Consider the following 12,712-nt stretch of genomic DNA (forward strand, 5'->3'; position numbering starts at 1 on the left):
TTAACACAAAGTCTAATAAGCAAATAATAACACAAGTATGAAGCAGAGCCAAAATCTATATGGACGGAGCCTGCAAGATGGAGGTTTAATCCTGTCCAAACTTTTGACCTTGCAGATTAAGACACCGAAGATCAGAGTCACTCTGACCTTGTGTCACACAACCAGGCAGTGGCCGAACCGGGCTAGGGACTCAGGGCTGTTCATGGCCAGTCCTGAGTCTTCACACAGATGTATAATTTCCAAAGCCCACTCTTCCTGCTCTTGTATATTTGCCCTCACACAGAGTAGAATCATTTGTTGAAAATGCATGCTGAACACCTATCAAGCATAGACACTGCTGGGCACAGGGCATACAGGGAATAAAGCACATAAGTCCGCACCCTCATGGAGCCTGGAGACTGGGAAATGGAGACTGAGGGTGCTCCAGCAAGCTCACAAAGAAAAGTAACTATGCCGTGGTGACCAAAGTGGCTAAGCAGATGACACGGTGACACTCAGGTCAGGGAGAGCCGGGAGGAAGTGCAACTAGGGCTGAACTCTGAACTCCAAAGGCTGAGAGGCCCTCATCTGGGGGAGGGGGTGGGGAGACTTCAAGGCCCTGGAGCAAAGGTGCAGGAACAGGTGGGGCCAGGGGATTATCTTCTGTTTTTACCTGGAGCCAACACTTGGAGGGAGAGGAGAAGGAGGGGGAAGGAGGAGGGCATGGGAGGCGGGAGGGGAGAGGTCACAGGAAGGAAAGGGAGTGACAGGGAGGAGAGAGGGAGGATAGAAGGGAGGGGGGTGGAGAAAGGGAGGAAGAGGATGGGATTGCACAGGAGGGAAGAGAAAGTGAAGAGGGGAGGGGTGGGGGCCAGGCCAGAAAGGGGTAGGCCTGCCAGGTGTCAGGCCCTGGTTTTTAATGTTTTTATTGAAATATAAATGACATATAACATTGTGTAAGTTTAAGATGCACAACTTGTTAATTTGATACATTTATATACTGCAGTATGATTACCACCATAGCACTGCTTTCAATATCTTACCCGTATTATCTGTTTCATGCCTCCGCAACCCTTTGAGGCAGGTTTTATTATTATCATTATCATTATTTACATATATTATATATATTACATATATTATAGTATCCATCTATTATCCCCATTTTTTTTTTTTAAGAGGGAGAGAGAGAGAGAGTGGAGAGGGGGTAAAGGGAGAGGGAGAGAGAGAATCTTAAAGCAGGCTCCACGCCCAGCATGGAGCCCAATGCAGGGCTCAAGCTCACAGCCCTGAGATCATCACCTGAGCTGAAATCAAGAGTCAAACATTTAATCGACTCACCCAGGTACCTCTATTATACTCATTTTTTACGTGAAGAAACTGCAGCCCAGAGAGCACATAGGTGGTTAGTGGAAGACCAGAGAGTCACACCCTAGGCCCTGTCTTCAACTCTGGGCTCTCCCTCCCTGGGTCCCAGCTGGATGGACATCCACCTGCTGGAAGTCCTAACCTCCAGCATGGCATACCTCAACCCCAGCCCCCTTGGCATTCACTCTCTTGCCTTCTTGCCCTTTCCTCTCTAAAAAGGTGTAGTATTTTCATCAGGCTGGGGATGAGCTGCATCAGCCAAGGAATGGCCACCTAGCAAGCCAGCAGCGAACCCGACAGAATTCCGGTGGCCCATGCTCCTCCTCCACAGAATGCAAAATCTTTCTAGGCCAGAAAGGACCCTACAGTACCTCCTCCTTTTTACAGAGGAAACTAAGGCCCAGTGAGGGGAATTAGCAAGGATTCAGCCAGATTTTCCACATTCCATGCCCCAGACTCTTCCAGAGCTGATCAGACTATGGAACCAAGGGAATTTTGTTTTAAATAACATCTACGTTTTTTACTCATAAATGCAATACATGAACGATGAAAAGGCAATTATGAATAATCTCACCACCCAGGGAGAACCACTGTTAACATTTTGTGTAATTCTTTGCATTAAAGGGTCTTTAAAATACAATCAAATGCCATACTAACAGATGCAAATGTGAGAAATGAAGTATTTTAAATACAGATTCCACTCGGCGAATGTTTATTTGATCTCTGGATCGGGAAGCTTTCTCAGCTTAAAATCAAAGGAAGAAACCAGAGGGAAAAAAGATCAACGGCGCAACTTCACAAAGAGGGGGAGAAGATGAAAAAAAGCCTTTCTATCTATCAAAATTCAAAGGGCAGAAGAAAAAGCTTATGATAGAATGTTATATTTAACTAAAAACAGGAGGCAAAATTGTACATGCCACATGACATGCGATTAACAAAAGATATACCACCTCGCACCCATTAGGATTGGTTATGACAGGAAAAAAAAACAAACAAACAAACAAAACCGGAAAATAATGAGCGTTAGTGAGGGTGTGCAGAAATCGGACCCCTTGGGCACTGCTGGAGGGCACGTAACGTGGCGCAGCTGTCATGGGAAGCAATACAGTGGTTGGTCAAAAAAAAAACTAAAAATAGAATTACCATATGATCTGACGATTCCACTTCAGGGTATGGACCCTGAAGAACAGAAAGCAGGAACTCAGATGTGTGTACACCCACAGTCATAGCAGCATGACAGAGGCCCCCCTCATCTGCCCTTTCTGTTTGCTGTGCTTTCACTTACCACCCCCAACCCCAAATGCCAGGTCCCAATCCCTGTGCCATTCACCTCACTTCACCTCCTGTCTGCAGCTGATCATCTCATCTCACATCATCACAAGAAAGGGGAGTACAGGACAATTAGGTATTTTGAGAGTGATGAAACTACATTCACATAACTTTTTTTTTTTTTAAAGATTTTATTTATTTATTTGAAACAGAGAGAATGAGAGACAGAGAGCACGAGAGGGAAGAGGGCAGAGGGAGAAGCAGACCCCCTGCTGAGCAGGGAGCCCGATGTGGGACTCGATCCCGGGACTCCAGGATCATGACCTGAGCCGAAGGCAGTCGCTTAACCAACTGAGCCACCCAGGCGCCCTACATTCACATAACTTTTAATACAGTATATTGTTATAACTGTCCTATTTTATTAGTTATTGTTGTTGATCTCTTACTGTGCCTAATTTATAGATCAAACTTTATCACAGGTACGTATGCACAGGAAAAAATACAGTCTTTATAAGGTTCTGTACGATCCACAGTTCCAGGCATCCCCTGGGGGGTTCTGGAACGTATCCCGCGCAGGCAAGGGGGACCACTGTATTCACAACAGCCAAAAGGTGGAAGAAACCCAAGTGTCCATTGAAGGATGAATGAATAAACAAACAAAATGTACTATATAAACACAAATATTATTCAGCCTTAAAAGGGAAGGATATTCTTACACATGCTACATCACACGAACCCTGAGGACATTATGCTAAGTGAGCCAGCTGCAAGAAAGAGAAATACTGTATGATTCCACTTATATGAGGTACTTATATGTGCTCTCTCTTGATATTGTTGGAATCCAGCCACCAAATGGAGAAGTCCAAACTAGCCTGCTGACGAATGAGAGATAGACAGACCGGTCACTCCTCTCGGCCTGGCAGAACCTGCCCACTGCCAGACACACAAAGGATGTCATCTAGGACCAAGAGTCCCAGCCAGCCCAACACCGGACCTCAGCCTTGTGAGTGAGCCCAGGCTAGACCAGCAGAAGAGCCTCCCAGCTTAGTTCAGATTGTTGATCCCCAGAATCATGGGCTAATAAATGACTACTGTTTGAGGCCATTAAGTTTTGGGGGATATGGTTAGGGAGCAACAGAAAACTGATTCAGTTCCCAACTCCCAAATGTGGAAGGGACTGAGCCCCAGAGGAGAATGAGGCAAAATGCCACTGTATAATCTTAAGAGAACTGAGAAGACTTCGGGCAGGCTGAGCTTAGTTTGTGACATCACCAAGCATGGAGGTGAGGGATGAAGGGAAAAGAGAGACGGGAGACCTGGCTGGTGTGGACCCCCAAAACAACTTCCCACCAGCAACCACTGAGAGACCTGGAGACAGTACCTGGCTTGCCGCAGAGACGAGCAGAATGAGACTTCTCCATCCAATGGGATGTCTTAGAAGAGAGTGGGCTCACCCAGACAGTGCTCGGAGATTAAGGAGTGAAGTTAGAGTGACAGATTTTTCACTCAGATATAAGGTTTTTCTAACAATTACTCTGCTAGATTAATTTTAGAAAGATCAGCTGCCTTAAAAATAGTAAACTATGATCATCTGGTATGTGTTCAAGAGGAGGGATGCCTGTTCCAGAGGGAAACAATGACAATTTTCAAGACCACATTTCAATTTGGTCTTTCTTTCTTTCTTCCTTCTTTTCTTTTCTTTTCTTTCTTTCTTTCCTTTCTTTCTTTCTCTTTCTTTCTTTTTCTCTCTCTCCCTCTTCCTTTTTTTTTTTTTTTAAAGATTTTTAAGTAATCTCTATACCCAACATAGGGCTCAAACTCACAGCCCCAAGATCAAGAGTCGCATGCTCCACTGACTGAGCCAGCCAGGCACCCCTCAATTTGATTTTTCTTAAGTGGAATATTGTTATACTACACTTTTGTTGGGAGGGTAAGATATAAGATATTTGATATTTCTGTGACGATGAGATTTGTCCTCAGATAAAAGTATGCTTCTCACTGAAAATGACAAGAATATATAGAAACAGGGCCCTTAGATGTAGAAGGATCTGGGCTTCAACTCCACCTTATTAACCACTGACCTTGTAATGTTCTCTCTCCATCTCCGTTTTGTCATCTAAAATTGGGAGAACAATGGTACTGCTTGGGCTTGTTATGAGGTTTAAATGAAGTAACGTACATATCTGACACTTGGAATTGGAAATCGACCTCCCGGGGAGGGAGGAAGTGGAAGAGAATGATAATAACAGTGGTGAAAGGCTCAGAGAGAATTGTGAGCTCCTGACTCACCCCTACAAAAGCAGCCATGGTTTATATACATATCTTCCTCAGCTTACAATGGGGTTATGTCCCAATAGACTCATCGTTAAGTTTCAAATATCCTAAATGTATTTAGTACCCCTCACCTCCTGAACACCATAGCTTAGCCTAGCTGAACTGCAACATGCCCAGAACACTTACATTAGCCTACAGTTGGGCAAAATCATTGGACACAAAGCCTATTGCACAATGAAGTGTTGACTAGCTCAGGTAATTGATTGAATACTGCTGTCCATGTACCACTCGTTCACCCTCGTGATCGGTGGCTGACCGGGTGCTGCAGCTGCTGCCCGGCATCACGATGGAGGATCCACTGTGTAGCCCCAGCCCGGCAGAAGATCCAGATTCACAATTCAGAGTATGGTTTCTACTCCATACACATCACTTTCGCACCATTATAAAGTCGGAAAAGTGTAGTGGAACCATCGTTAAGTTGGGGACCTTCTGTACTGAACAGGGAACATAGGTGATAGTAATAGTTAAGCATCAGGGCTTTTTCTGGGTTTTAGTTGTACAAACTCTCACTCTGGCACACAAGGGAACTCTGGATCTTTTCCCAGTTCAGCTCCCACCCATCCCATCATTCAACTATTCCTCTGGCTCCCAAAGCAGAGGTATGTCAGTGGCACCTATGGACAGGGAAGGGATTATTTCTGCCCTCAGAGGAGCTCATTTACAGCGGCTCAGACTGCTTCCATGTGGGCTTGTAGCAAGAATCACCACAGAAACTGAGTAGCACAGACAAAACGGTGACAGAGCTGGGCTAAGGGCTGCAATGCTGCACTCAGATCGTTCCAGCAGACCAAAAAAAGATAGTCACCCACATCCAGCTCCGGTCATCCGTGCAAATTAGGCCAAAGCTCCCCCTGCCCTTCAGTCCAGCTGTGGGTGATGGTGAAAACAAGGGTGAGAGAGAAACAACTCCCCCAACTCCGCCAGCTGCATATCAGTTACACTCTTTGTCTTTCACCTTCTCTCCCTTCTCTGCCTCTGCTTCTTGGTCAGACTCCAACTGGATCCATTTGGTGACTTAATGATGGTGCTGGTCAAGGTTGATCAAATAAACTCAATAGCAGTAGCTGATGTCTACTGAGTGCTGGTCACTTTGTACTCTCCCCGGCTCATGTCATTTCATCCTAACCAAAATCCTAGACAGCAGGTACCAATATCACAACCAGTGATTCTTGAAGAAGTAGTTTGCTCAAGGCCTTATAACTGCCAAATAGGGGACCAGGATTGAAACCCAAGGAGTGGGAATCCCCAGCCCCTCCTGTATTACCCTGCCTCCAAAGGGGTTTGGGGGCTTGGACATATGCTCTTTACCACAGAGGTTTGGCTGTAACAACAGCCCTGAGGTTTCAGTGCTAGAATGGGATCTTGCCCTGTGTCTGGGTCATTTTCCCAAAGTTCTGGTAAGGACACTTTTTTCATCTTCGGAAGAATTTACGAAGATTTACATTTGTTTTTTGTTTGTTTTTTCTTTTTGTTGTTTTCTGAATTCCCAGGGCCATAAAAAGCCAGGCAGGTCAGGAAACACCTCCCTGCACCCCAGGTGGTGGGCAGCTTCTTGGGGCTCAGCTGGATGCATGAGAGCCCCCTCTGGCCTCCTCTCTCTGACCTGTCTATAGGAAAGGAGGTGCCAAAGGACATGACAAGGGCGCTTTGCACAACCCCTTGACTTTGCTCCCATGTCATTCCAGGCTGAAGCTCCTGGCCAAGTCAGCCAGATTCATTATCTGTATTGCAATTAATGGTCATTTACATAGGGGAGGGCACTCAAATGTGAGCACTATAGCCACCTTTTAGCTATGTGTTTAGATGTGACAACAGCTTTATTTACACAGCCACGCTCAGCTACTTCCAAGTCCCAAGTTTAAACATTGCTTAAGCAACTTCACATTCTTGAATTAAGGACCAAATCTGCAAGGGCAGGTCCATCTCTAGATAGTATTTCAAAATCAGCAGAAGGCCAAAGTCCTGTAAGGAAAAATCTGTCCCACCCTCGGCAGATGAGTCAGCAAGTGTAGCCTCAGTGGTCATTCTGATGCAGGTGGGCTTCGGATCACACTTTTAAGCAACACTATTTAAAAATGTAATGTCTAACTAACCTTGTGACAGATATTTCATTCCACTTTCCATTTCTTCTGAATTTATCTTCCAATTTATCTCAGCCCGGAAGGTAAATTCCTTATAGGCAGGGATTCTGTACCATTGTGCCTGCGTTGCTGGAAATACCTGCTGACCAGAGCTGAATACCCCCCAGGCCCTAGGAAGCCTCTCCATGCTGTTTTCAGTTCCCAAATTTCTGAAATCTCTCTGGGGAGGTCATGATCCTCTCTCTAGGACTCGAGTGCAAGCAACAATGTTCCTGTCTGCTCCCATAATTAATGGAGCTGGGCAGCCAGCCCAAAGGATGAAGATGGCACATTCTCAATTGCTGCGCTCTAAGGTCACTAGCCAAGTTCTACTCCATTTCCTTGGGCTGGAGCGGGCCAAGAAAAGAGTCAAGTACAGCAGAGTGAAGCCGTGGGAAGGCAGCCAAATCCCACTGGAGGGGGTAGGAGTTTACTTCACTACTCCCGCTCCAGGCCCAAATCCAGCATGGCACGCCATGCTCCTTCTGCACCTTGCAAATTAGGAAAAGGCTCTGTCATCTGTGGTTCTGTGTCCTCTTACAGAAGAGGAAACTAATGTTAAAAGAACACGTGCTAAAGGAGAACCTTTCCAGTCCCATGGCCAACAGGCCACTGTAATCTCATTCAAAGTGACCTTGGGATCAAAACTGGCAAAACCAATCTGGAAGTCCAAATGAAGCTTTGCAGCAGATAGGTACCAACTCCACTAAGTGTGCAGAACATTCTGTTGCTGGCCGAAAAAAAGAAGTTTACAGTAAAATGCATAATATCCTAGTATTTGCAGGGCAGAGAGGGAAAGGAATATATGTAAGCATTTGCTGGCATCTGATGGAATATCCTTCAGAAAGGCCAGAAGAAACTGATTAATTACTGGTGTTCTTCCAGGAGATATCCTGGGGGGCAAGTGTGAGTGTCAGATATTTCATTGGTTTTTTGTACCTTCTGGTTTTTGAATGTGCATATATTACCTCATCAAATATAATTACATTTTTAAAATTAGTTTTAAAATTTTTATTTAGCATATGCCCAGCACTAGGGTAGATGGCTGTTCTCAAGAACTGGATAGGGAGGAGAGGAAACAGATAATGAAATAAATCATTACCTTGCCTGATGGGGACAGGGGTGTGGCACAGGGAGAGGCCAGTGGCCTCGCTGGGATGGAAAAGTGGAGAACCAGCTAAGATTTCCTCCAAGAACTTTCTGGGCCAAGTCAAAGAGTAAGACAAATAATTAGGACCACTTCTAATGCTGTAGCTCTCCTAGAAGCCTGAACTGTGATGAGTGTCCGGCCACAGAAAAACACAAGCACCGAAAAGGACCCAACTCTGAACTATTCTATACCAGTCCCTCTGATGTGCGAAAAAAAAGGGCATAACAATGGAAAAATGACTGCAAATATCAGAGGCTATTATATTCTGCTTCCTTCCACCCACCTGGCCTCACTTTCCACTACACTCACCCAACACACCAGAGTAGCAAAGTTTGATAAAGGGAACTAAAAGAGCTGACGTTTACAAAGTGCTTAGAAGAGCGCCTGTCACAAAGTGCTTGTATAAATGTTAAAAGTCAAATAAAGCCTAGCGGAGATGCGAAGCTTCGCAAATACCCCTCCAGAGAATTCCCAACGCCCCTGGACTACTCCGGGAGCCGGGCCTGTTGGAACTTGGATTTTCTTATCTACATAACCTTCCGAAGATACTGGACGTATCAGAAGCGGTGGGCGAGACCCGCACTTGGAAAGGCAGAGCCGGTCCCGTCCATCACCTGGGTGGCAAGAGCCCTTTAGCCCCTCTCTGCTTCGGGTTCCTAATACCGAAACTACGGCCAAAATGCTCGAGTCTCCACCGATTCCTCGACCCAGGCGATCCGCCCAGGAGAATGGAGAATGCTCTTAGACTGGTGCGCAAAAACACCCGGGCGTGGCGAGCAGGTGGCCTCCGTGCGCCCGCCGCGCGGTGACGAGAGCGCAGACAGGTGCCCGCGGACGCGCAGTACCCTCTCGCCGTGCTGCCCTCCGCGGGCACGCGGGCCCAGGGCCTCCCGGGCCAGTGTCTCGGCGCGGCCTCCCCGGGTGCGCGGTGCCCAGCCCCGCCGCGAGGCCGCCCGCCCCGCCTCCCTGCGCGCGGTGCCCGGTGCCCACGCTGCGGCGGGGACGCGCGGCCCTAGCCCGCCCGGGAGAGGGGCTTCCTGGAGGCGGAGCCCGCGCCACCGGCCCGCCGCCGCTCACCAGTTCCCTGAGCCCACGATGCACACTTTCAGTGGCGCCGCTGCCATGGCCAGGATGGAACGCAGCAGCCCGACCCGTGCCTCCCCAGCCGGCAGCCTGCCGGCCTCCGCGCGCACGGCTTTACCCGCAGCGGCTCGCGGGGGCCCCGCCCCTCCCGCCTCTCCGCCAATGGCCGCGACCACCGCCGCCCGGGCGCCCCGGGCCACAGCTGACAGCCTGGGAGGACCCGCCCCGCCACTCCCGAGAACCACTGCGCACGCCTGAGCCTGGCTGGCCTCCGGGCCCGGCTCCGGCGCCGACCCGCCCCTGCCCGAGGCATGCCGGGACTTGTAGTCCGCGCCCCCGCCGCCCCCGCCACCCCCGCCGCCGCGCGCCCCTGGACTGCGGCAGCCGCCGCGCCACGTGCAACCGCGGGTGGTTGCGCAGCTGCTCTCTCGCAGCGCCCGGGGCTGCACCGCTGTTCCTGCAGAGCGGGCCTACCCGGGCTCGTCGTGGTGCCCACCCCCCGCTCGCGCCCTTCTCCCCACGCGGGAAGCGCTGCCACACCAGAGTTTGGAGCCGAGAGAGGATCCCGGGTTGACTCTGGAGTCGACTCGACTGGGGGCGAAGTTCAAAGTACCCACACCTGCCTTTTCAGCCTCTGCCTCATTTGTGGAAACAGGAAACAGTCTGGCACCCCCTGAACTTCTTAGTGAATTTCTGAGGCCTTCTGGACGTAGCTGGACCTGAGCTTCAGGATGGACACTTTCTAGTTAGTCAAGAGAGAGACCTGGACGCCGGCGGCATCGCACTCCCCCACTTGCTTGGCAGGACGTGCCTCCTCATTGTCTTTGCCCAGGGCGCCTAGAGAGCTTGTGGTTCGGACACTAGAAACTATGCTTCTCCTTCCTGACAAATAGAACATTATTTATTCATTCTGAGTGTCACTTTCCACCAGGCCACCGTGCTAGACACTGTGGGAGGAGGACAAAGTGGCTTACGACAGGCTCTCAAACTCTGCTGCATATAAGAGTCTTTGGAGCTTTTTAAAAATAACCCAGGCCCCGGCACCACCCTGGATCGTCAGAATCTCCCAGGACACAGACATCAGAATTTTTTAAAGTTCAAAAGATGATTGCCAAAGGCAGTAAAGATGAGCGCCAAAAAGCTAAAACACCAGTGGTGACTGGCCGGAGAAACAAATGCTCTAATCCCTAGAGAAATACTATTAGTCTGATGTTCAGAGGATTAACAACTATTTTTGTTTTCATCTTTGCATTGTGGGAAAGATTTATCAATATTACTTATGCTAAATACTTAAAGGAGTGGGTGGGGCGAATTTTCTCCATTCCTTCACTGATGGTTTGCTCTCACTTCTTTGCATTAATGAAAGACATCTAGGCAGGGATGATGTGAAAGATGGACTTTAAAAGCTTTATTAGTTTTTTTCTTGCTAGAAATTTTTTTTTAAGATTTTATTTATTTCTTTATTTATTTGAGAGAGAGAGAGTGAGAGAGAGAGAGCACGAGAATGGGGTGAGGGGTAGAGGGAGAAGCAGACTCCGTGTTGAGCCAGGAGCCCAATGCGGGGCTCGATCCCAGGACCCTGGGATCATGACCTGAGCCGAAGGCAGACGCTTAATGACTGAGCCACCCAGGCACCAAGAAAATTACTTTTCTTAGAAAATGAAGTTGTCAAATTAAATAATGAATTTATGGACTTGGGGAGTATCCAGGCATTGCAAAGATTTATACCAAGTGATCCAGTTTTCGCCTTTGCCTGAAAATTTTATACCTCATCTGGAAATTCCTCTTCACCAGTGTGGCAAGGACACCTGCATGATAATGAGCTGCTGGCTATTCTGTGGACACACCCTACAAAACATTATCACACAGTCTTTACTGATCACCCGATATGCACAACACATTGTGCCAGAACAGAGTAAGTTATCAATTATTTTATAGCTTGGTTACAAAGATCAAGACAAAAACTAAGTAGGTGAAACCCATGAACATAATGTTGAGAGAATAAAGCAAGACAGAAGAGATGGCATGCTTTATGATTCTATGTCTGTTACTACAGAAACAAGCAAAAGTAAATATACCAGTAGGGATACACACACGTGTAGTAAAACTGTAAAGGAAAACAAGGGAAAGATAAACAAATTTCAGGATTGTGGTTATGGTGGAGGGGAGGGGAGGTTATTCTTCGTAACGTTTGCATATATTATAAGCATGTTTTACTATGTATGTAATGAAAATCATGGGAGCGAGGAGAAGTGATAGTACAGAAGAGTGAGAAAAGCCGATTTTGAGGGAGCTGGTCTTCTGACCCGCTTCTGGTCATCTAAGATGGCAAAGCTGACATCGTCGGCCTTCTGTGTGTCACCTTCCCCGAGAGGGGGGAGCAGCCAGGAGGAGGAGTTAGCCAGTCTCACTGTGCCAGGGCTGACCCTTCGAGGACCTGGAGAAGCCATAGGGTGTATGTGACTCGGTGCCTGGGCACAGTGTCTCTGACGACATGACTAGCGTACACGTGTATCGTGGTAAAAACTGGCTGCGCAGCTAGAAGCCAGGCAGCACTTTGGAGACTCAGCTCAGAAAACTCCTTAGCTAGGTCCCTGAGTTCATGAAGTATACTTTCTATTTTCTGCATTACAGGAGGCAATGGTAACAGAGATGCCAAACTTCCCTATGTAACTAGACTCTCCTTTCCTCTAGCTCCCGATAACATTTTTCCCCGCCCCGTTAAGCCCTCCCCACAAACCTCTTACCCTCCCAGAGGCCTTTCTGACTTCCGCCAGCTGCCAGGTCCCAAAGCCAAAGCCAATGCTGCACGCTAGGGTGGCAGCAACATCCCACTTGCGGGTAGCAGAATCTGTTCTGGTTATCACTTGTTGCATAGCAAACCACCCCTGAACTTAGATCATAAAACAACCACATTCAATTATTTAGCCCCAGAATCTGCTGCTTAGGCCAGGCTCAGAGAGGAAGGGTCTCCCCAGCATGGGGATGGACTTTCAAACAGGGCTGGAAGATCCACTGCCAAGATGGCTCATTCATAAGGCTGGCTAGTTGGTGATGATTGCTGGCTGGGAGCTCAGCCTTAGCTGTGGGCTGCAGTCCTGCAGGCCTGAGTCTTCTCCATGTGGGCCTCTCCAGAAGCAGCTTCCCCATGGCAAAGTGTCTGGGTTCCACCAGCAAGCATCCCAAGAGAAACAAAATGGAAGTCACTGGTTTCTTAAGACCTGAACCCCCCAAATTATCACAGCATCACTTCTGTCATGATCTTTTAGTCAAGAAATCACAGAGCCCAGATTCTAGGGGAAGGGATATATAATGAATTCTTACAATTAAAGGAAGCCAGATTTATTAGAAAATGTTATTAAGGGGCGCCTGGGTGGCTCAGTCGTTAAGCGTCTGCCTTCGGATCAGATCA

The 12,712-nt window shown here is 48.0% G+C and overlaps 1 protein-coding gene across 1 annotated transcript in view; it reads right to left on the reverse strand.

Moving 5' to 3' along the window:
* Window positions 1–9,522, reverse strand: part of GPD1L (glycerol-3-phosphate dehydrogenase 1 like) — a 62,453-nt gene extending 52,931 nt beyond the window's left edge. The window contains exon 1 of the mRNA XM_034993247.1: window positions 9,295–9,522. Coding sequence (XP_034849138.1) covers window positions 9,295–9,341 — 47 coding nt within the window. The 5' untranslated portion in view covers window positions 9,342–9,522. The remainder of the gene's footprint in view (window positions 1–9,294) is intronic.
* Window positions 9,523–12,712: the final 3,190 nt, after the last annotated feature.

The sequence above is a fragment of the Mirounga leonina genome, unplaced genomic scaffold, assembly GCF_011800145.1.
Source record: "Mirounga leonina isolate KUSES-001 unplaced genomic scaffold, KU_Mleo_1.0 Mir_115, whole genome shotgun sequence".
Taxonomy (NCBI): Eukaryota; Metazoa; Chordata; class Mammalia; order Carnivora; family Phocidae; genus Mirounga; species Mirounga leonina.